We start from the raw sequence: 25507 nt of genomic DNA on the forward strand, positions 1-25507 counted from the left end.
TGCTGCACTGTAAAGTGCTTTAACAATATAAATATGTGCACCCGGAGAATAAATAACCAATATGCATCTATGGACATTTTTACAGTAATGGATATTTTAAAATAGCAGCAACATCAGAGATGTGCAAAATGACAGCAGAATGTTATTTAACTGACTAAAGTTTCTATCATTACATTGGCTTTTATTTGTTCATGCTCCTGGTGGTTGGATGTAGGAATTTGCCCTGAAATCGAAGGATTGACGTTTCAAGCCCCGACTCCGACTTTCAGTGTCGTTGTGTCCTTCACCTGCATTGTTTACTGATGGTGGTCAGAGGGCCCGGTGGCGTCAGTGTACGGCAGCCCCGCTTCTGTCAGTGAGCCCCAGAGCAGATGTGGCTACAATGTAGCTTGCCACCATCAGTGTGTGAGTGTGTGTGTGAATGGGTGAATGAATGTTGTGTAAAGCGCTTTGGTCAAGTCTCCTGACTTGAATAAAGACGCTATATAAGTACATGCCATTTACCATTTACCATTCCACTCTGGATTCTCATGAGCAGAGGCGTAGCCACAAAATTTTAATGAGGGTGGCCAGGCAATAACCAATGTACACTGGGGGGGTGGCCCACAATGGATAGGCGCCAGTATCTCAGGGTCAATCTAAACTGTTCCAACAGGAAAATTAACAACAACAACATCCATTTTTTCTAAATAAAGTATAATTAAACTTTCCCTCAACCTTTGCAAACAAATAGACACATATATTTAAACATTTGTGCTTTCTACAGAAAAAGGTATAGTGTATACAATTATTTCAGGTCTAAGCTCTGGGTTGAACATCTTATTCAATGTCATTACTTACCAGCTTTTATCAATAATCATTCTGCATAAAATTTATATTTACAAGTACTTAAATCTAAATAAATTGATTATTTATTCCGTTTTTATTCAAATAATTATTTATCTATGATTTTACTGAAGACTCCTGGATCATTTGCAAAGACACATCATTTTCTCCTTGCCAAATAACACAAGTTCTGAAAAGAGCAGGAATTCTGTATTTATCATCTTTAAAGTTAGTATATTGATCTGCATAATTAACTCCAGTGTTTTTGTTGCCAAGTAACTGTTAACATATGAAAAATTAAAATGTATTAAATATTCCACCTGAGTATTCCTGCTATCTGTATTAGAGGGGAAAAAATAGTAAAGATTGCCACAGGGGTGGCCAATGTTTGGCTAAGGGTGGCCCCTGCTCAGGAGTGTAGTCTTTGTTCACTTACAATAAAACAAAATAAATTGTGTTTTATTGTAATGTGAACAAAGTTGTATTGTAATTTCTAATTCTTTTTAATATAATAAAAAGAAACAGTTTTGAAAAGTTCGGTATTCATTCTTTTCCTGCTTTGTGTGTCAACTGTAACGGTTGCTTTGAAGGATCGAGTCCAGGTAGAAAGCGCATTTGTAAGAAGCAGCCCATGAATTCGAACACAGCCCTCGTGTCTGCTAAATGATGCTGAGCTGCTAACCCAACATTACAGCCCAGCTCCTCCCCTGGACTGCCCCCCAACTTCCATTCTCCCAAAAAAAAAAAAAGGGGAAAACACCAGTGTTATACCGAAGTAAGCTCTGGTTAGAGTGGAATATTAATTTCCACCCTACTCACCCACTGAGAGCATACGGTGTAACCTCACCCTTATAAATAGTTCATACCAAAGTGTGAACAACTTCAGCCTGCTTCTTCTTCTTCTCCTCTTTTCTTCTTCAGGTAAGGATTGTTGTTCAAACAGCCGGCTAACATTAGCTTAGCTGCAGTTTATGTTAAAAAACGAGCGCATATCTGTTTCCTTTACCACGCTGCTTGGTAAATAGCAAGGCTTTGAAAAGCTAGTCGGCTTTTTGTCTCTTTTATATTCACTAATAAAGTCTATCGTAACACAGACAATAACAAAGTTTAGCGTCACTCTGCTAACAGCAGCGCCCGCTACTCCGCTGCGTTTATAATAACTGGAGGAGTAATCGAAAAACACCCAAAAGTTATTACTAAATAACGTATAAACATACTATATATTGCTAAGCGCATACATTTTATACGTCATTTTAATCAGAACATGATTAAAGTTTTCTGAGTAACTTTAGACAGGAGATGTACAGGAATATATAACTTTAATATAGGCGACCTACCGGTAAAAACTCATATTTTAAAACTTTTCTGGTCATTACTTAGAAAAAATGCTTAAAACTTTAATTTTTGAGAATTAGTCAGGAATCTGTTTGGAGTTTCAAACAAATGTGTCCTTTAAATACACGGGAGACGTCATTTGATGTTATTTTTAATATTTGAAATTTGCTAAATACATTATGTTAATACATCTCCCAGCTTATCAACATAGCAGTTATGAATATACATATTAAAATGTATTTTTGATTGTTATAGTACACAGACTAACTTTACAGCAAGTAAAACATGCTACATTTACATCAGGATTTACCATATGATGGTTATTTACCGTGTGATGGTAACGATAAGTATTACTATTATTATGACTCTTAACATTTCCAAAATAGAGCATAAAAAAAGATGCTGTGATAGAATTTGAAGCTCATTTTTGTCTCTCTAGAGAAATATTAAAGACTTTTGGAGGCGAGGCTGTTCTTATCCTGTTGCAGAGATGAGCAGTTACAGTTCCTGCAGACTTAGTCCAACACACCTGACTTAAGTAGTTAGATGGGAGAAGAATTTGACTATATGTTGTACAACTTTATTTATCTCTTGGGATTACTTATTCAGGGAGAATCTGGTTCCAGTAGTTTATATAGAGTATAAAGAGTTAAAGCAAGATGCCATTAAAGACACAGTTACATCAGACAATATAAAAAGAGGGTATAGTACAAAAAGCAGAAAAAGAAGGAAAAAAGCTGTTATGTCCCGGAATATGTTTCCCTTAGATATAAAAATATCTGCACAGTAGAGAGCTTGTGGAGGTAATTTAGCCATTGGATTCAGGTGTGTTAGCTGCAGGATACCAGCCACTGAGGACTGGCGTTGTCATCTGTTTTTTTTTTTTTTTTTTTATTCTATATTTGTAGTTTTTTTTTTTGTTTGTTTGTTTTTACCAGCCATAAACATAAAATAATCCATTATTAATGCATTTCTAACATTCCTCCTACTGTCCTTCTGTCCTAATTCACCCGCTCTGCTTTCCATCTTTGGAATTCATTACCATTCCAACTCAGAATCTGTTTAAGACTGCCTTTTCTGTCTGAGGCCTATTGTCGTTGCCTCTGCCTATTTTGTTGATCTTTATTGTTGTTTATTTGAATGCATTTTTTTGTAAATTTGTACAGTGACCTTGTTAGTCGAGAAAGGCACCTACAGATAAAATGTATGATTATTATTATTCTAACACGTTTTTTATTTTTGTCTCTTTAATTGGTCCAAAGATGACGGGTACGTAACAGTGTGCTACAGAGGAGGAGGAAGAGGAAAAAATGTCGCCCAAAGTACCTTCAGGCCAAGGTAGAGGGAACTATTCTGCTGTCCAAGTTGCGGTTCGAGTTCGTCCTCTGCTTCCCAAAGAGCTCCTGCACTGCCATGAGAGCTGCATCACCGTAGACCCTGAGTTGAACCGGGTCACGCTGGGCCATGAACGACACTTTGTTTGTGACTTCTTGTTTGAGGAGAGTTGCTGTCAGGAGGATGTTTATTCTGTGTCTGTTCAGCCACTTATCGATGCATTCTTTCAAGGATTCAATGCCACCGTGTTTGCCTATGGCCAGACAGGCTCAGGCAAGACTTACACTATTGGAGAAGCTAATATTAGTAAGTTTTTATATTTTTGTATTGCTTTGTTGTGTTAAATGACAAAAACTTTTCAAAAATTTCATTTTTTTTCATTTCCTTGCTAAAGTTCTTTCTTGAAGCATTTGGTTTGAAATTGGCTTTCATGTGGTCCTGAAAATGTGCCTATCTGTCTAGGTTCCTTTAGAGAGGAGGAGCAGGGTATCATCCCCAGGGCTGTTGCTGATGTTTTCAAACTGCTCGATGAAAATGATCTGACCGACTTCTCTGTACGAGTTTCCTATTTGGAGGTGTACAAAGAGGAGTTCAAGGACTTGCTGGAGGTGAAGACCGCCAGCAAGGACATTCACATCAGGGAGGATAAAGGGAACATTGGTATGCATTCAGAAGACGTTTCAGTTTTTGTGTCGCAAAATAAATACAATATATAATTGCCTTCATGTATTTCCTGTTACTTTCTAGTGCTAAGTGGTGTAAAGGAGAGTGAAGTAGAGGGCCTTGATGAGGTGTTAAGCTTGCTGGAGTCGGGAAACACAGCTAGACACACCGCTGCAACCCAGATGAATCCAAATTCCAGCAGGTCTCACACCATTTTCACACTCTACATGGATCAGCGTCGTGGAAGTTCTCGCCTGTATGGGAGTGCTGGAAGCTCTGGGCCACAGGTGTTGTCTTCCAAGTTTCACTTTGTAGACCTGGCAGGGTCAGAGCGCATTTTAAGGACTGGTAACACTGGAGAGAGATTGAAAGAGAGCATCCAAATCAACAGCGGGCTTTTGGCTCTGGGAAATGTTATAGGAGCTCTGGGGGACCCAAAGAGGAAAGGTTCCCATATACCGTACAGAGACTCTAAAATCACAAGGTATGTCTGTTTTGGTTCTATATTCCATCTGGAAACGTTAAATGACACCTTTAATAAATTCTGTTCTTGTTTTAGGATTCTAAAAGACTCTCTTGGAGGAAATTCAAAAACACTGATGATTGCCTGCATCAGCCCATCAAACTCAGACTTTGATGAGAGTCTTAACACTCTGAACTATGCGACCAGGGCCAGAAACATTCAAAACAAAGCTATGGTCAACCTCAAGCGAGAGCCGGATCGTGTGGAAGGACTGGAGCAGCAAATCAAAGCCCTTCGTAGGGCTCTGGAAAACCGTCAGCGCTCTGAGACGCGAATCATTGCTCACGGCGATCCGAACAGGAGACCTCGGTTCGGAGAAGCAGAGATCTGCAGGCTGCAAGCACAAAGTGCTCACTACAGGACTTGTACAGACACTGCTTACAGGTTTGTTTTTTATTGCTTTTCATTGCTCAACTGGTGATTTTTTTTGTTTGAATTAGTTTGATGATTTCCATGTTTAACAGGACAGATTTTAGTCCATTTTGTGTTGGAGATCTAATATGTCTTGTATTAATATGTGCACTGCTGCTGTGGAACAGGTTGCTGCGGGAACTGCAGAGCGAGGGGGCTTTAACCACAGAACACAGTCTGAGGGTGAAGGAGTGGCTTTGCTCGGTTGAGGAGGAGAGGAGTGGGCTCACAACCGCCTCCGGACCAGACAGCGGTATCGAGAACAGCTCCACCGAGGAAACCGTGGCATTGAGAAGAAACAGGCCTTCTATTAGGAATCACGTATGTTTCTTTCAGATATATTTTGTTCACTTTATGGGTGGTTTTTACTGATTATTTTTTAATAAACTTCTGTGACAGGACACAGAAGCTGTGGAGGAAAGCTGGGACGGTGATCATGAAAATGAGAAAGAGAGTATACTTCATCTTCAATCAGAAATCCAACGCCTGGAGAAGGAAAACACTGATTTCTTAGCAGCACTGGAGGACGCCATGGAGCAATACAAGCAGCAGGTTACACATAGTTTATGTGATGCTGTTTATGTATGTTTGAATAGCATTCCCAGAATTAACCACGTTCAGCTATAACTTGTTATCCTAAGCATGTGTATAATATTATACTTTAAGGATTTTTCTTTATTCTATTTCAGAGCGACAAGCTACAGGAGCAACAGGACGTGATAACGGAACTGCAGTACCAGCTGTCTACTTTTGGCCTGATGGGTCTCAACTTGAGGTTAAGGCCACACACTGCCCCCATGAGCTCCATGCAGCACGGTCAGAATGGAAGCACAGCCAGACAGGTAAAAAAGCTTTTACACCAGAGCCAACCTCCTCCTGTTTTTCATTTGGCTGCATTCCTTTATAAAACTGACACTTTGTGAAGACCTAGAATTATGGAAAAAAAATTATACCACACTTTCTTTCTTTTTCTTTTCTTTTTTTTTTGTTATTTGTATTCTTCAGGTAATTAATATTAGGAAGAAAAACAAGGGTTTTCTAATGTTTTTATGAGCACATGACAAATAAAACCTTCGTTCGTGTTTAATGTATCAGTGCTCATTTTATGTGGAAAACTACAACATAAAAACTGGGGCAATTAAAATGAACCTAGACTTTAAACATGTCTTTATTTTAAGAATGAAAAATTGCATAATTCATTTTCAAAGTACAGAACCACAATATGAAAACAACTGTTTTGTGACAGAGAGGTGAGTTATTATTTAAGATGAAATGAAGAAGAAAAACCAACAACTTAATGGGACAACCAAAAAGAGTGCATGGGCTAGATCTATGGAACAGATTCCATCCCATCCATCCATCCATTCCATCCATCCATTTCCCGTGAAGCTTTATCCCTGCTGGGGTCGCGAGGGGTGCTGGTGCCTATCTCCAGCTGTTTATGCGCGAGAGGCTGGGTACACCCTGGACAGTTTGCCAGTCCATCGCAGGGCAACACAGAGACAAACAACCATTCATACACGCACTCTCACACCTAAGGAGAATTTAGAGAAATTCTAAATTACCCTAACAGTCATTGTTGGAGCTATTTATTCTTTATTTCTTTATCCATTTGAATTGTGTTAATTCCTAAACTTATATATTTTTTGTATTATTTACTGACTTTATTTATAGGTTCATTGTTGAATTTTGTGTATTTATTTTTTGTTGTTTTATCATTTTTTCTTTATTTATTTCATGTAAAACAGGAAGAAATGTGGGCTGTCCACTTTCTATAATTGTAGGAGCCTGGTAAGGACCAGCAGGCATTTGGGTTAGGGGCCTATGGGTTTTTACCAGTACAAGAGAGGTGACAAAGCAAGGAAAGTTTGAACTCTGTAATGTTGCAAAAAATATAGGAAATAAATCAACTGAACATCTACAAGTTTGGACTTCAACTTCTTTTGCCTGCGTCAACAAAACGTGACCCCAGTGCCTATAGTGGCTTATTGGAACTTTATTGGATGTTTGGTTTGACAAACAATCGCCACTACAGTCATGATTTTGGACTGTGAGAGGAAGCTGGAGTACCCGGAGAGAACCCACGTAAAGAACTCCATGCAGAAAGACCCCGGGCCGGGAATCAAACCTGGAACCTTCTTGCTGCCACGCAGCAGTGCTACCCAAAGCGCCACTGAGCAGCCAGAGCCTGAGCAGCTGCAACAGATTAAATGAGGATTTAAAACTAAGTGTACCGTAAATATAAACCACTTTAAAAGACAAATATGTTTGATTGGTTTATCTATAGGCCAAGAATGTTACTGATGATATTAATAATGTATAAATAAATGTACATTCAATGAGGAACATGTCAGGTTTAATGAGAGGCTAGTCACATGTTCGATTCTGAGAAAATTGTGTAAAATATATATAGATAGATATAGAGATAGAGATATATATATAGATATAGAGATACCGGTAGATATAGATTTTTTGGGATATACTTTTTAGCTTTTATTATAGTAAGCTGTAAGTGCCATTTCTGTGGCGTCTGATCATTTCTGCATTCTTTTACTAAATACTCCTGAGGGATTATGTAAAACCATAAATAAAACATCATAAAACATCAATCATAAACACCAGATTTGATGATTTGATATATATTTAGCCAAAAATAATCAGATAGGCTCTAACGCTGGTATGGAAAGATTAAACAAGAGTCAGATTTGACCTTTCAGTTAGCCTTTTAGACTTTAGAGCTTTAAGATTTTTCATGTTTGGGCCTAACATGGTTTCTGTGTGTATGATTACAGGCCAGCTTGATGGGCCATACAGGACAGGGTTCCGACCAGGAAGGGAAACTTGATGAGGACCAGGAGATCGAAGGTGGAGCAGAGACATATTTCAGGGAAAAAGACGCTGGTCATACCAGCATTAGCCAAGAGAAATGCAGGTAAAGGCTCTCATTATCATTGTTCCAGTACTTAGTGAAAAGTATGGAATCCATTTCTCCTCATTTTGTTAGTATTAAAATTAATTAAACTGTATTAAAACAGTTTAATTTCAACGTTATACACAGTGATACCAATACAGTGTGCCAAATGACAAATTTATTTTAAGTTGAATTTACATGAGTTACCTTTAATTTACGACATCACAGTTAACATTTAAGCCTTCTGTATTTTTTTGTTTTCTAACAGCTGTCTGAATTAATGCTAATTTAAAGGATGACTGCTAGTTTCAACTATAGCTAACTGTTTATAGTCACTGGTTATAACTAAAAAAATGTAACCGAGTTAGTAACTGCAGTTATAGCACAAAGTAAATACTTCATAGACAAAGTTACTATGCAGTTTTGTTTTATGATCTAAAATGTCTAGAAATTTGGATAACTTTCCTGTTTTTAGAATCTTATTACATCTCAAATTTCAATAATGAAATAAAAGAAGTTTGATATGAATAAAAGAGTTAAATAACTAAAATGATTACTCATCTGAAAACATTGTATTCTCATCTGCACCATTTTGGTGTGTGTGATGGAACAAGTAAGTTGAAATATACTTAGATATGATTATGTTTTTTTTCTGTAATTATTTTGAAAAAAAAGCTGATCTTAATTCATTTTTGCAAAGTTAAGCTTCATGATTTTTAAAACATACAGGTGATAAGGCACATTTTTAAAATTGAGTCAAAGCTACATATCTGTTGGCAAATGCTCTAAAAAGTGGAATTTTTAGAAAAATATAATGTATTTAAAGTAACTCTGCTCTATACTGTTTGCCAAATTAGGTCGACGAACCTGACCTGGACCAAGGGAGACCTGCTTTCAGGAGGACTAGGAACAGTCAGTAAAGGCCCATTTTCTCAGCTTGAGCCAGATCAGCACCCATGTTTAGCCAGAAAAGCATGTAAGTGTAATCATATTCTAAATTTCCAGAAATGATATGAAGACATTTCAAACAGCTTCAAGTCTCAGATATTTCATTTAGTTTAGTTCTTACCTGGAAGGCAGGCCTTTTCAGAATATGAAGACGAAAAAAGATTCTTAAATTATTTTCTTTTTATATGAGCAAATTTAATGTAAATAAATGATAAATGTTCTTAGTCATTAAAAGTGGGAAAATAACAGATGAAGAGGTTTAGAAAAAAAAAAAAAAAAAAAAAAATATATATATATATATATATATATATCCATATCTGTGTCTCTATATCTATTAACCCATATAAGGTTAGCAGGTATAAGTATATACCGTAGTGTCATCTCAAACCTCTAACCCAGCTAACTTCCTATATTTGCTCTTTAACCTCTGTAAAGCTAACTCCAGCAGTGGGGACAGTCTGAGAAGCTTTGAGGGGATATCAGAGTGTGGGCTTCTTCAGGCACAGCAGAAGATCAGGGAGCTGTCTGTGACCATCCGCATGAAGGAAGAACTCATCAAGGAGCTGGTCAAAACAGGTAGCTCTGCTGCCCCTTCTTGGCTCTTACCCAGCCTGATAGATGACATGTTGTGCTGTACATATAAGCTGATTTTCATCTCTCTAGGTAAGGATGCGCAGGCCCTGAATAAGCAGTACAGCCATAAGATCTCAGCCCTGGAAAGTGAAGCTGAGCAGGCCCGTCAGGAGCTGCAGGAGGCTCAGCGACAACTGCAGGATCTGGAGAGACAAGAGAGAGAAATCAGCACAACGGACAGGAGCAGAGCGCAGGAATGTCGCAGGAAGATAGCTGCTGCTCAGAGCAGAGTTCAGGTTTGAATGAGAATTTCATTTATTCAATGACTTTAAATTGATTTTCTACCTAAAGTTAGACCTTTTAAGATTGGGGTTTAAAGAGGGTAATAATTTGGGTAAAATGTCAGGTTCTCAGCCAGCGACAGAGGGATACGGTCCGTTTGGCCAACCTTCCTGTCCAGAGTGAGCGTCGCGTGTTGGAGCTGGAGAGAAGCGTCCAGTCCATGAAGCAGCAACAGGAGCAGCTGCAGAGACGCCTGCGTGAGGAGAGTCAGCAGAAACGGCGGCTGGAGACTGAAATGCAGAGAAGGACTCACAGAGTCAAGGTAGAACAAAGCAACATAATTGGAACATGATCAGCATCTTATTTTATTCAACAAACAGGACAGCTGGACATCATTTAATCTTTATATTTACACTCTGATCTGTGATCTTTATCTTGTTGCAGGAACTCGAGATAAAGAATGAGCAGCAGCAGAAGATTCTGAGGATAAAGACCGAGGAGATCGCAGCCTTCCAGAGACAACGACGCAGCGGAAGTAATGGATCCGTCATTTCTTTAGAAGAGCAACAGGTGAGGCAAGAAATTGTTTGAAGCACATCATAAGGAGCGACAGTTTGTCCAGGTTGTCTGATTTTGTGTTGACCCTGTGGGAGCAGAAGATTGAGGAACAAAAGCGTTGGCTGGATGAGGAAATGGAGCGGGTCCTTGATCAGAGAAAAGCACTGGAGGATCTGGAAGGAGAACTGACAAAACGAGAGGAAATCCTGGCTAAGAAAGAAGCTTTGCTGCAGGAACGCAGCGGGCTGGAGACCAAGAGGCTTCGATCCAGTCAGGTATTAAGAAACACTCGTAACTCAGTTTACAGAGGCTGCAGGTTTACTTTGAAAATGGTATCAATCTTTTGCTCAGGCTTTGAGTAAAGATTTGGTGACACTTACTGGACGCATCGAGACCCTGGAGCAAGAGCTCAGTGAGAGGAATGGTCTCCTTCGAAGCGGCAGCGCTCAGGACTCCCAGCAGATCCGACAGGAGATCTCGAATCTGCGGCATGAGAAGGATTCGTTGCTCAAACAGCGCGTTGAGCTGGATGATAAACTGCGCAAGGGAAACCTGCTCTCACCCGAAGTTAGCTCACACTTTTAACCCAACCTTTGTCGTGACAATTATTAAGATATTACATGGTCTTATTAATTGCCTCATTAACTATGGCCAGAAGTCATTTCACATTGTCATGCACATATGTTCACTGGGTTGTTTTGCAGGAGGAGCGGACCCTTTTCCAGCTGGACGAGGCCATTGAGGCGTTAGACGCAGCCATTGAATACAAGAATGAGGCAATCACTCAGAGGCAGAGACAGCTAAGGGCTTCTGCCAGTATGCTCTCCCAGTGGGAAATGAACCTCATGGCCAAACTCAGTTATCTGTCCGCCTCTGAGACCAGAGCTCTGCTGTGCAAGTACTTTGATAAGGTTTGTTTAAAGTTCCATTGTGTTCTTTTCTATCAGCTTATTTCCAACGATCATGCTAGTACTAACACAAATTTACCACACTAGTGTTCTAAACAGCATCTATTTGGCCGTGATGTGTAGGTGGTTTCTCTTCGTGAGGAGGAGCGAAAGCTGCAGCTTGCACTGGCCGAGCTCGAGATGCAGCTGGACGAGCAGCAGAGGTTGGTGCAGTGGCTGGAAAATGCCCTGGATCGTGCACAGTTCGACACAGATCGACGTCTTACACAGCAGCAGAAAGAACATGAGAGGAGTGTGCAGCTGCTCCTGCAGCAGTGTCGAGGTATGAGTAGCTCTCCAGCCTAAGAAGATATAATGTTGATATTCCACTCTGAAGGATTAAAGCTACAGTGTGTAATATTCAGTGACATCTAATGGTCAGACTGCAGCGACATGAACAAGCCCCCAACAATACGGAGGCCTTCATTGTAAAAAAACATCCGCATTCGAGTCTAATGGAAATCTCTATAGTTACTGTCCTGCAGTAGCACAAAATACGTCTGCTTCCACAAATTGGAACCCAATCCTATGTAGTTAAAAATAACAATTTTTAAGGCAAGGCATAGATAAAAATTGAGACTTTCAGTTCATTGATGATAATAATGGACCTACCTAATATTTTACATCCCTGTATTTATTACGCACTGTACCTTTAAATATTTTTACTTTTCTGTCACATTCATGAAATGTATCCAAACTAAACTAGTTCAGTGTTGAGCAGCTCCTCTTGTTATGACTTCACCTTCAGCAACCACATTTTATTTTCGCAAAGGTTTTTTGTGATTTTAAAAGATATTGGCATGTAGAATAAAGAAATGCCTTAAATAGAACCAATCTGGCAATGAAAAAAATACTAAAAGGACATTAATAATAAAATAATAAAATGTAAATGCCAAGTCTGAAGAGAAGAAAAACAACCCATGTGCTCGTTTTAGATTTTCCAAACAACACATCTAAATGATCTTCAATGATTAATTTTAATTCAGAACATCATGCTGACAGGCAATCATAATGTTGGCAGTCTGATTGTCTCCTGGACCTGGATGACCAGCTGTAATGGATGTAACCTGGGATTCAAATGGCACTATCCAGCTATCAATGATGACCTTTGAACTCAAGTTCTTATGTGCTATGTTACAGATTAAGAATCTGAAGCACACCTACATGTTGACATCTGGACGTATCTTTTAGGACTGACATAATTAATTGGATTAATTGATTATTGAAATAATCTTCAACTGATTTAGTAATTGATTAATCGTTAACTGGAGTATAAAGACTCAAAAACATGCCTTTAGCTGACAGAGCAACCCACTTAGAGCAGTTACTATATCAAAATAAAATAAAAATGTATTTTGCATCTAAGATTTAAAAAAAAATTTTGTCGTGGATAGAAGTAACTAAAAGGGTGCGAGGAGAAAGGAGACTGGCACAAGGCGGCAACAGAGAGTAACTAAAAAAAATACAACACTGCTTAAAGCTACAGTGTGTAATTTTCAGCGACATCTAGCGGTCAGACTGCAGCAACATGAACATCTCCCCCCACCGCTTCTCCCCCCAACAGTACGACGAATGTTACGGGACAAAATGTCTTCCACGACGTCCGCATCACCTACCTTCTCAAGTGATGAGGTTTGTTTACATAGATAATTTTACAGATAGTATTTCATTAGTCTGTGTAGGGTATAGATTTCATGTAGACTTAAACAACTTGCCGTAGTTACTTTCGAGCGTAATGGGCGATCTCGCAATCGCTAGTTTGTTGGCTCTGCGCTGCCGTAGCGCAAAGATGTCTGCCTCCATGGCTGCGAGACCCGCTCCTATGTAATTATAAATAACGAATTCTAAGGCAACGCAAATATTAAGGTTAAAAGGCTGAGCTCGTAGATGATGATAAATAACATAGTTATGTATAATATATTACATTTCTGACCGTATATCCCTGTAATTATTACACACTGTAGCTTTAAATATAACTAACAACTAGAATGACACAAAATGGAAAAGAAACCAATTACCAAGAAAACACAGAATGACATAGATCAAAGTGTCTCTGAAAACTCAAAAAAGAAGCAGACAGAACCAAAAAGTCCACAAAAGGCAGAATCATCCCAGCAAGGTCGTCCACAGAGGCATAAAGGAATCTTTGGTAGCTATTGCAAACACCTGATGGGGGTTTTACCACTAAGAATGGCACTACCAGTTAGTGTTTTGATGAATTACTTTTTCATACTAAAACACATTTTAGACCTTTTCTCTAATTAAATGTAATCTAGTCTGGAAAACTCATCTGTAATTACTCAGATTACCTTAGACAGACGGTAATTGTTGTGATGTTGTAAGAGTAGAAAAAAAAAGTTCACAAATAGGAAAATTTAAAGAGGAAAACCATTAAAAGCTCTCTTAATTACCGGTAGAGTTCTTTGGATTATGCATATAATTTTTTTTTTTTTGTTGTTGCTGGAGCTTTTGTTTACCAGCTATTCAGCTATAGATGATTATTGTAAACCTGATTGTTTGTCCTCTGGCCATTCAGAACAATTGGATGAGGGTTTGGCAGGACGGCAGCGGCAGTACGAGGGACACATCCATAATCTGGTCAAGGAACTCAACCACTGCAGGACAACAAATCTGGAGCTTAGCAACAAACTGAGAGAGATCTGTGGTTCAGTCAGCCAGCCTAAGGAGCATCCCAAAGGTAAAGTCTAGTTCCCTTTTCATCAGCTCTCAATTATTCATTGGGATTATCAATCTGTTAAAACACACACCCACACAGTACTGATTGATTTATTATTACAGACTCAAGGTCCGATATACATTAAAAGAAAACAGATAAACTAAGAATAAAAAAGTTTAAATATTCCTGATTGTCAGAGTTTTGAGCTTTGTCGTTATTAAACCTACTTAGCTTACCAGAGAAATAATTACAGAAACTAAATACTTAAGAACCGTTTAAGTGTTTCTTCAGATTTTAATGGATAGATTTCCTTAAGCTTTTGCAGGGGCTTCTATTACTTTATAGATTTTCTTCTCTCTTTTCTGTTCCATCAACCATAGCTGTACTTGAAATTCCATCCACTCTGCTTGTTTGTCAGGGTCCTATGGGGGGCTGCTGCCTGTCTCCAATAGTCTGGGGAAAATGCTACTGGAGACAGGTTGCCCATCCATCGCAGAGTAAAAGGACAATTTGAAAGCAACAAGTTAACTGTAATGTCATGTTATTATACTGTGGAAGAAAGCAGGATAAGCCAGAATGTACATGTGATCAGAGAGACCATGCAAACTCCATGCAGCCAGGATTTACACCAACTCTACTAATTTTCCTTTAGAGCGATCCTGGCCTAAAGCTTGTTAGAAAATATATCCTTTAACTGAAAGTAATGTTTTCTCAAGAGATTTTGTTTCTATATATTTTGGCAAAGTCAGATAAAGTGTAAGTGTTTTGCATTTATCTAAGATATATGACAGAAAAGTAGATTCCTACTTCCACAAGGAGACATTCAAACACAGAAACAAGTATGTGGGTAAAGGAATTGTAGTCATTGTTTTTTCTTTGGAAAAGCCGGCCTTTACTGTTAAAAGTACAATTTGATTAAATCATCAAGATGTATGTATTTTTTTTTTATTCATTTATTTGATTATTTACTTTTTCAAAATGCATAGCTTTACCCATGTATTTTTCAAACCCATTTTTTTTAAATCGCTTTAATGATGGGTCAGCTCTTAGTTTAGTGTTTGAATGCAACTACAGAAATCTGTGATCTGGGTACATTTATAATGTTTACTAAGTTAATCACAGCAACTTATTTAAAAGTTAATGAACCAACTCTAAGCAGGTAAAGAATGTGCTCTGCAATACGTTTTAAAGCTTTTACATTTATCCATTGTTAGATATGATGTTTTTCTGCATCTTTTAGCATCTCATCCACATGTTGTTTCTTCAGTATTAGCGTCTAATGGCAAACCTGCACACCAGGGCAGTCGAGGCCCTGAGGAGAGTGTTGGAGGCAGAGGGACAGGACACCTCGATAAACCCAGCAGGTCCAGAGAGGAAATGAGAGAACTGGTGAACACTCCTCTTCCGTCTACGTGGAGACGTTCCTCTCTTCCATCGGAGGAACCCGCCGTAATGGAAGAACTGTGGGTTCAAGCAGCCGGGGACCCTCCAGGAAACCGAGTAGTTCAGATGGGAACGGGGTCCTGGTGTGTGCAGACCTCCCTGCCAGTTGTTAAATCCCGCAGAGAGTCCCGTCGCTCCAGCCTCAACTTTGCACAGCAGCCATCAAACAGTGTGTTAATTGATGTACGGAAGAACCCTGTTTGAGACCAAATGTTTTCATGCTGAACTTTTGTTTTGTGGTGAACGAATGATGCTGTTCGTTCATGGCAAACAAAATTTGCCGGTTTGTTTTGTTTTTTTTGTTTTTTTACCAGTTTTGTATTACATTTCTAAAGGAAATATCACTGAAATTTCTGCAAAGCACTTTTTCTAAAAATAGTTGTTTTCTCTCCCTAATTCTTAGTGTTTTTAAATCACCTTGTTTATAATTTTCTGACTTTTTTGTAAACATTGTAGTATGTTTTTTATAAAAGGTTTTACAAACACGTTTTGGGCTCTTTGGATCTTTAGAGAATATTTATATTTTAGATTGTATAATGTAAAGATATATAATTGTTATTTCAGTCTGCACACCTCTGTTAAGAGGCTTTTTGACTCCTAATGTTAATTGCATATGTTATTAACTTAATCTCGAGATCTTAATACCTTAAAAAATGAATCACAAAGAAACATTTTTTAAAGCTTCTCCTCTGAAACTCTTCGGCATTCACATTTGTTATTTTGACTTATATTTTAACTGATAATTATTTAGTTATTTTGCTATGTGTTGTGAAATAAGATATAAAATAAAAACGTGCTGTACATAGACTATTTCAGGGGGACAAGGTTAGACTAGTCTGCAGAGTTAACACTGGAGGGCAGTATAATAGCTCATAACATCTGTGATCAGCTATGCCATCTGTTTTACATTTCTTTTGTACACAGGCTGGGATTATTCTCTCCAATTTAACAACAGACACTTGATTATTAACCTGTTTTCTACATTTGCTTTTAAGCTATTTATAGGAGGTACACAAGAACAACACATAAAGTCCAGTAGGTTTTCTGTTCCATTAAATCTAACTAGCTTCAAGTGCAATTCGTTAATAGGTAGATCAGGTATGCTAAAGAAAAAACAGATATTGTATTTTAAATCTGCAATTTTAATTTAAAATTGATTGGTAAGTATTTTTTAGTACATGTTGTCCTGGTGAAGTAAACTGGTTGGTGAATTTCATTGATATCGCTTTGAAGTATTTGTATCCTGTATTCCAGAATAAAGTTGTCATTTTGTCGCCATAAAGACATTTATCAGAGGGATAAGCTTAAAAAAAAAAAGTTGAAACAGGAGGAAGAACGAGCATCTTTAAAGTAGACTTATTGATGTAAAAAGGAACACATTTACATTGACTGTTTAACGTACTGAAATAAAGTACTTAAGTCTATGAAAGGGACTATATATATATATATATGTGTGTATATATATATATATATATGTATATACATACACACACACTTATTTACAGCACAGACTAAAAGTACACCTCATTCAGAGTTTTTTTATTTTCATGACTATGGAAATTGAACATTCACGCTGAAGGCATCAAAACTATGAGTGTGTATACACATATATATATATATATATATTGTACCGCTAAGTGGCGACATATTCATCCACTTTCATCACCTTCTTTGGTTGCATTATAATCACTGTGCTTATGGTAACACATAGTATAATATTTTTAGAGTCCAGCTCCATGCTAGTGCCTGGTATGTATTTCAGTAATAAGATAAATGCAAGTTCAATCTTTAATTTTAAGATAATATTTGACCTTTGTCAAAATAAGACGAGGCAATGATTCCTGCAGATTGTTAGATTATCTGTTTATGGGTTACTATATTACTCGTTCCCTTGCATTTAAACATTTATTGTTTTATATTTATCTCATATGTTCCCCGCCAACGCAGCTCCAAAAAACATGCGTCGACTCTCAGCAGCGCCCCATTCTCATTGGTTCACTTTAAACTATGGTGTCTGTGGCGTCAGCAAAGGGAGGAGGAAGTGTGGAGGAGAAAACACACAGTAGGGAGGTTAGAGGGGACCACTGTGAGTCTGATAGGGGGGAAACATCTCAGCCTCAGGACCAGAGACCATAGAGAGCGTTTGGACACGGCTTGGATGAAAAGGAGCATCCTGCGCCTTTATCAGAGCCTTCTGATGTGGATAAAAGGAGAGGAAGATGGATCATTCACAGCTCCACCTTTATATATGATGAGAGAGAGATTTATCCAAATGACCATCAGCGGCTCTCACCTGTTTGTCGAAGCAGGTGAGACTGAAACAGGAGGCTGAGGAAGCGCAATGTGGATGTTAATAATGTCCTGGACCCAAAGAGCGCGTCTGCACGCCGGGAAAAGTGAGCCCTTTGGAATATTGGTGTTATTTTACGAGCATTTCTACTGGTGCAGCATGTGAGAATTATGCATTTCATTCTTAGATAAAGACATTTGGATTCTATTTTACATAGCATTCGCCCCCCGGGTTACTGTAAATATGTGGATTCTCTATTTTGATTTTTCGTTCTATATTGTTCTGTCTCACAAAAACAGCGGTGGACGATCTAATAAAAAAACTGCAGGCCCTTGTTATTTTTTTATATTATATATATATATATATATATATATATATATATATATATATATATATATATATATATATATATATATATATATATATATATATATATATATATATATATATTTTTTTTTTATACTGTTTTTACTCACAGTTATGCAGCAATTCCCCAATTAAAACAACTGACGTCAGACGCTCTGACCTAAAATAGTGTAAGATCATTATGAGGTTAACTTCAGTTTACCTTTGTAATCTCAAAGGTAAGGTAAGTTTACCTTTGTAAACTTTAAGAACATTTTTAAATGTAAAATGTTCTTAAAGTTACAAAGCAGTGCGGCCTGGAAATTAATGAAGTGCCATTAAGGTTAAAAACAACAATATTGTGGGGGAAAAAAAGAGAAGCAGTCATTAGAAATGACCTATTTTAAATTATTGTTAAGAGTTGCTTGAAGAAAATGAATTAATTCAAGTGATAAAATTAAACTGTCTATGGGTGATATAAAAAAATAATACCAGCCACAATTGTAGACTTTTTTTAGGAATATATTATTTTAAAAGAAAATTTTTTTAAAATAAATTTATTTCATTTTATTAACAAAAAAAATGTTCCTTTTTGTTTGATTAAACATACAATAATGTCAATTATTCTGTAATGTTCCCAGGAAGCCTGGTAATTCCCAGTTTTCTGCTCTTACAAATGAGGAGCCTGTTCCTGTCTTTGGTTATCTAGCTGTATGAGTGTTGACTCTCCATCATAAAGCTAGATAACCGAAAGTAGGAATGACCTCCAAGTCTTCTGGCCTTCTCCACAGCCAAGAGGAATGCTTAAAGGAAAAGAAGCAAGACATTATGTGGTTTTATAGGTAGGTTGTATTTATTTATACTAATAAATAAATCGTGTTTGCTAAATATTTTGTTTTGTTCTTCAAAAATACTTAGAGGATCTTGCAGACTGTGATGTGAAAATGGTAGTTGCTGTTTTGGTTGTTTGATAGTTTGCCATATTCTAATGGTCTTTTTTTTTCATAGTTTGCATCATATGTATATACATACATATGTATATACATATACATATGTATGTATATACAACCAATGTATATACATATTTTATGTGTATATTTGTTTTGAGCATACCTTAACCCATTTCTGTCTTTGTTGTTCTCCCTCTTCTTCATTTTATTATTGTTATCAATAATAACATCATAATTATTATTACTTATTTTTTTTCCATATTTTACTCTATTTGTGCCCAGATTAGCAAATTTAATAGTTTCTAAAATTTAAGATATATTTCCTTTCTAACAGCCAAGATCCCATTTCTCCCAGTTCCGAATGTAACTGAAAACATTAATTATATTAACATCTTAAATGAACTCCCCTCAGCAAATTGCCTAAAATATCTTATTTAAAACTTATTAAGAAATAATCCTTGAAAAATCTTCCAGAAACCTATCCTAAATGTAAACAAAAACAGCACAGAATGCTGTAGATTCCTTCCTGAGAAAAAGTTTTTAAGTTTTTTACAGGTCAGCCTCCAGCACTGCGATGAAACTCCCAGGCTCTACATGTCTAAATAATACTTTACCACCTTTTAAGGAAAAATGCTAGTACTGTAGATGCCAAAAAATAATGTTTCCAATTATATTGCCATTAAACCCTAATGCATGCTTTATCCTGCAGTAATGCCCTCCTCAGTGAAGACTTCAGCTCTCTACTAATTATTCTAGTCACATTTCTGAGGCCTCTGATAGGCCATTCTGTGAGTCAACTGCTACAAAAACTGACCAAGCTGCGGGAGTGTTGGCCTAGTGGGGTATAGCAGGTTGCAAGAACCCGCTTCGATCCCAACAGCCTCCACTCTGGGTTCCTGAGCAAGACCCTTAACCCCCGATTGCTCCAAGGATGCTGCACAATGGCAGCCCATTGCTCCTGAAGGGGATGGGGTAAATGCAGATATAAATTCCTCCAATTTGAGATAAATAAAGTTTAATTATCTATTTATTTTATTTTGATGTGACATTTTCATCGTGTGATTCATCCCCAAAAACCCTGTTACTTTACTCAAAATGTTTACAGATCTTCTGTGTTAATTCATAATAAATTTGTGGTCAATATTTTCAAATCTCCATGTTCTTTGTTGTAATATTTCTTTAAAGGAGTTATAACCTAATTATGCATATGCATTAAGGTATGTTTAAGTTTGTGCTGCAATGTGATAAAGTGCGAAAATGTTTTATGAATACATATATATATATATATATATATATATATATATATATATATATATATATATATATATATATATATATATATATATATATATATATATTACATGTATTCATAAAACATATATATATATATATATATATATATATATATATATATATATATATATATATAAATATATAAATAAAGAAAGAAAGAAAGAAAGAAAGAAAGAAAGAAAGAAAGAAAGAAAGAAAGAAAGAAAGAAAGAAAGAAAGAAAGAAAGAAAGAAAGAAAGAAAGAAAGAAAGAAAGAAAGAAAGAAAGAAAGAGTTGGTTGTTTTTCAATTCAGAAGAGAAAAACATTTTATATTGTCCATTCGTTGTGAAAAGCAGGCAGTTTTTTAAATATTTGGATATAAATGATGAATGACACTTAGATAGTTATTTACTAAAAAATTTTTTAAATGAGCGGTTGTTTAAATGTTGCCTATTTTAAATTGCATTGCTTAGAGAGGCCATTGGCTCCCTTTAGAAGCAAGTAAAAAATATTTTTAAATGTTAAAAAGAAAAGGGTGGAATATCCATCTGAAAAGTGGCACAGATGGAGGCCAAAGCCCAACATCATTAGTTTCCACACCTTCCTTATGGGTTTACTGTTTCTAGGTGTTTGTAAGATAATTATTATTTTTTTAATTTTATTGCTTTAAATGGAACAAAATACCATCAAATTATACAATTAGTATTTTACAAAATCTTTTTTCAGAATTGCACTGCTGAAACATCTTTTTTAAATTATTTAGAAATGTAGAATTTGACAGATAAAAAAAAATACATTTTTCCTTTTGCATTTACAAATTTAAACATTTGTAAAGGTTTCATATTTTTTGTTCGAATTTTATTTATTTATTTATATATATTTTGTCTTTTAAATTGAAATAATTATATATTTTAAGTACGATGAAAGCGATTTCTAATATGAGGCCAAGAAACGTGAGGTGAGCTTTAGTTCTGTCAGATTGTCAAAGCAGAGAAAAGCTCCTCATTATTCTGCTTTGGAAAGTGAAGCATTCTGCTGAGACCCGGACCGCATGTCGGCGGGCTGCGCCTCTTTCAGCCCGTTTATCTGACGCAAATATGTCAGCTTCCTCCTGCAGGTCCCAACATGAACAAAATAAAAGGGAAATCTTCACAACGGGGCAAAATAAAGGAAACAATCACGCTGCTCCAGCAGATAATGAGGAGGAGGCAGAGAAGCTTGGCTTATTAACATAATTGCATAGAAACTGGCAGCAGGCCTGTTTTAAAGGCGCAGCGGTTCTGCAACATCACCAGCGTCAAAGCTTAAAAATTCAACTCAAATTACCTGCGGTGTTTGTTTTTAATTCAGCTGTGGAGGTAAACGCTGCTTTTTCATAGCAATGATTTCACGTTTTTTAATCGAGATGCAAATGCAGCTCATTGCATGTGCTTGGAAAACAATAGGGGGACTACTCCTTTATGAGGAGGCTGGTTGTAATTAGAAAGGCAGCTCTGGGAAGGGCTAAAAGCAAAGCTGGTAATTCCATAAAAGCAATAATGCTTTTCAGTAAGGAGCTAATTAATGTGAAGAGCTCATTTTTTTCTAACTTCATATCTATAATTGTTCATAGAAAATCTTAAAATAATAAAATCCTTAAACTTTTTTATTTATTTATTTGGAGCACAAAGTGCCCTCGCCTTCAATGCACCTGCAGCTTTCAGTCTGTGATTTTTCCGCTGCAGCTGCAGGAGACCTGTTGGTAAACACACTGTCCCACATTATAATTCTGATCCTGGCTTCTTGCCACAATGGGAGCTTTTGTGAAAGGAGCACTTGACAAAGGTCTGCCACTACTTGTTCCCAACAGTGTATTTGAGGGGGTGTGTGAGGGACAGGCTGGTGCAGCAAACGCTGGGCACAGAGGTGGGAACTACAGTCCACACCAGACAGTGCCAGATGCTTGCATTAGAACAACAGCAATCAGAGCAGCTTGCTGTTCAGTTGTTCCTTTGTGCTCCTGCCATCCACTCTTTCACTGTTTATACAAATGTAAAGAAATGTGGTATTCTATATCAGACGCATTCAATCAGAATGTGCTCAGTGTCCTAAATGTTTGTACTATTTTTTAAATCCAACTTAGTATTATTCTTACATAAACAACAATTCTTAGAATAATAAGTATGATAAAGAAAATACATCCTCTACTGTGTTGGTATATATATATATATATTTTTTTTTACAAAAGTTTTTACCTGTGACACAATTGATGAGCAAAAATACATTAGGCCTACTACTCCGTTTACATTTTATGATATTATCATCCCAGCTTTTATTAGCATCTTAATTAAGAATTATTTTTAAAAATAATGCATGGGTCAGACCAAGTATCCAAACAATTTTTAAGGTGAGGGTTTCAGCTGAACGCTTGTGGTCCAAATAAATCCACCAGTCCTGTAACTCAGTACAGAAAACCCAATGGTGTAAAAATGACAGTGAGCTTTTCTAGAAGCAGCACTTTGCGTACGCTCTTTTGCCAAAAGATATGGCAGCTGTGATCCCATCTTAATCTGGGGATAAACATGATTATCCTGCTATGGCTTGTTCTTGGCTTTGTAGCAGCGACAGGAGACCTTTTCAGACCACCAGTTTTCCCATGGTTGAGTAAATCTGAGCAGCTAAGACCCCTCGTGTGGACCGGTTGCTCCCTCAGGAGCTTTGAACAAGAGCAAATGAGCTGAAAACACTGCATCTGTAGAGGCATACAGATGATAAACTGCAGCTTCTTAAAGCATTTTCTCCAGTGATCCTCCTGATCAGATTGTTCTCATGGTCCATGCATGAATTTTAAGTGTGGGACATATTTTCTATTTTTCAAAGGTTAGTGATCTCTTAAATACTTCTAGCATTTATATTAGAAAAGCCGTTGTTTAAAAAAAAAAAATAAGGGTCCTGTCCAATATATGGATATTAAAAATATAAAAAAGATGGAGTGGAGAATTTACCTTAATTTTGCTTTATATATTGATATTATTATTGCTGTGCAAATTTCTAGATATACATTGCATGACATATATATTTATTCGATTGCATAAAAATTAAGCGGATTTCAACATCATTAAATGGGGAAAAAAAAATCTAAAATCAGAAATAAAAATTGGTTTATTCTAAATATTTCATCTGTGTTTTTATAACTAAAAGGCCAGAGAGAGATAAATAAATTTTGAGCAATCGCATCACAGCAAAAATCATTAATATTTACAATTAATATTTGATTGTAATTTAACATTGTCCCCTCCAGTTATATATATCAGAAAATTTGTCAAATTAAAATACCCAATCTAAAGCCGTTGTTAATTCCTGATATATATATATATATATATATATATATATATATATATATATATATATATATATATATATATATATATATATATATATATATATATATAAATGTATAAGTATGATTAGCATTCATAACATTTAACATGTTTCATTCCAAGAGACATTTTCCCAGGAGCAAATTTCCATTTCAACCCGCCAGTCGTTCATTATGACAGTCAAGTTCAAGTTCAGAAGGACAGAAATGTCTGGACTCTTCAGACTCTGATGCAGCCCGTACACTCCCCTCCTTCTGCGCTGTGTGATGACTCCCTGTCGTTACCATGACACAGAGGCTGTGGTGTTGTTATGGCAGCGGGATGGACGGTCCGGCTATGTGCTGGTGAAAAGAACAGCCTGTCAGAGAGACCGAGAGAAAACTCAGGACCAGACCCCCCCACCCCTCAATCCCATCCCAACCCAACAGCTGGGCACAGTCCCCCACCTCCCTGCCACCTCTTCTTAGGGGAAGCCACCCTCAGGCTTTTTAAACAGCACCCAGAGACCCCTGGGAACAACTAAACATCTCACATTCATCATTCCCTCTTTCTCCTTCTCTCTTTCTCTCTCTATCTCTCTGTTTCACACACACACACACACACACCCCCACACACACAAACACACACACACACACACACACACACACACAGGCTCTTAAATCAACTATATGTCCCTAAAATCTTGCCCCCAAAATAATGTCACACTTTACCTTCAGCCACAAAACTTGTCCGCAATGAAAACCTCTTTGTTTTTGCATCCTAAATCATCTGCACTCTGTTATTAATATTTCTAATTCGAAACAAAAAACATCTTTGAACAAAGCTGTTATCTAAGTCCATTTACAAACTCTCTCTATGTGTGTGTGTGTTGCTGGGGGGGGGGGGGGGGGGGTTGTGGGAGCAAGAGAGATTAGTTGAGGTCTCATTCAAGTTTGAGCTTGAAAGGTTGAGCATTTGCATAAACTGCATGCTGTCTGACGGGTGGGGGGGGGGGGGGGGGGGGGGCTCTAAGGAAAGATAGGAGAGAACATGGAAAAAAAAGGGGACAGCAGAATCCTGTATTGTGAATCTGAAGAAAAAAGGGAAGGTCTGAATATAAGAGAAAGAGTGAAAATTGGCTAAGAAAGAGCCCCCCCAAATCGGATTATAATGTCCTGGAGTCTCTTTAGTTATAATTTTGTGAATCTGTCAGCAGCATGGCTGCAGGGTGAGGATGGCGTTAAACACACAGTGCTCATATAAACTGGTGAGAGTTACCTATAAACTATTTAACTTTCATGTGCTTCACGTAACTGACTTCTTTATGTGTGCAAGAGAGGATTATCAAATTAATTTACAGGTTTTTAACAAGCAATTTCTCTTTTTTTTTGTAGATGAAGCAATGATGAGACTCAGTCAAGGCATCTGAATGAAAGGACCAGTGAAGATTTGGCCATCATGTTGAAATTGGACGTTGGGTCTAGAAGGCCAGTGACAACTTGTCTGAAGATGAAGGACACATCGAGCTGAATCCAGATTGAACCCTGATGCAAAATTAACAATAGGAAAGAGAAAGACAGCTTTCTTGTAAAGTTAGTAAAGTGTATTTCTTTATTTTTTTTAAAACATATGTATATATATATATATATATATATATATATATATATATATATATATATATATATATATATATATATATATATATATATATATTATATCCACAAATTCTCCTTGTTTAAAATAAACAAAATGAATTACACACATTTAATTAAAACATGTAAGGTGTCAAAATAAAAGACAAAATTCAAGCCAAACATGTTTCTTTCATGCTTTTTTGTTTTAAAATGAAGTAAAAAAAAAAAGTCTGGTTTTCAAACCAA

At 36.9% G+C, this 25507-nt stretch overlaps 1 protein-coding gene and 1 long non-coding RNA gene across 2 annotated transcripts; both read left to right on the forward strand.

Moving 5' to 3' along the window:
• Positions 1-1549: 1549 nt before the first annotated feature.
• kif7 (kinesin family member 7) lies at positions 1550-16720 on the forward strand. The gene is made up of 20 exons (XM_038308646.1): positions 1550-1746; positions 3423-3801; positions 3958-4155; positions 4243-4642; positions 4718-5065; positions 5221-5413; positions 5492-5644; positions 5782-5934; positions 7885-8024; positions 8861-8979; positions 9387-9527; positions 9615-9820; positions 9931-10128; positions 10251-10376; positions 10463-10639; positions 10716-10931; positions 11069-11275; positions 11396-11594; positions 13848-14009; positions 15256-16720. Exons 2-20 carry the CDS (start codon positions 3471-3473, stop codon positions 15633-15635), a joined length of 4047 nt encoding a protein of 1348 aa, XP_038164574.1. The 5' UTR covers positions 1550-1746; positions 3423-3470; the 3' UTR covers positions 15636-16720.
• Positions 16721-18755: 2035 nt separating this feature from the next.
• On the forward strand, positions 18756-25247 carry LOC119798940. Its single transcript, XR_005282789.1, has 2 exons — positions 18756-18908; positions 25022-25247. It is a non-coding gene; the product is annotated as an uncharacterized LOC119798940 (long non-coding RNA).
• Positions 25248-25507: the final 260 nt, after the last annotated feature.

The sequence above is a fragment of the Cyprinodon tularosa genome, unplaced genomic scaffold (assembly GCF_016077235.1).
Source record: "Cyprinodon tularosa strain WSP-4 unplaced genomic scaffold, ASM1607723v1 ctg642, whole genome shotgun sequence".
Lineage (NCBI taxonomy): Eukaryota > Metazoa > Chordata > Actinopteri > Cyprinodontiformes > Cyprinodontidae > Cyprinodon > Cyprinodon tularosa.

Excerpts from the sequence above, each read along its gene's own strand:
- kif7 (XM_038308646.1), top strand. The coding sequence starts at position 3,471 with ATGTCGCCCAAAGTACCTTCAGGCCAAGGTAGAGGGAACTATTCTGCT. Across the intron at positions 5,645-5,781 it reads TGGAGCAATACAAGCAGCAG|AGCGACAAGCTACAGGAGCA; the intron begins GTTACACATAGT and ends ATTCTATTTCAG. Across the intron at positions 11,595-13,847 it reads GCTCCTGCAGCAGTGTCGAG|AACAATTGGATGAGGGTTTG; the intron begins GTATGAGTAGCT and ends CTGGCCATTCAG.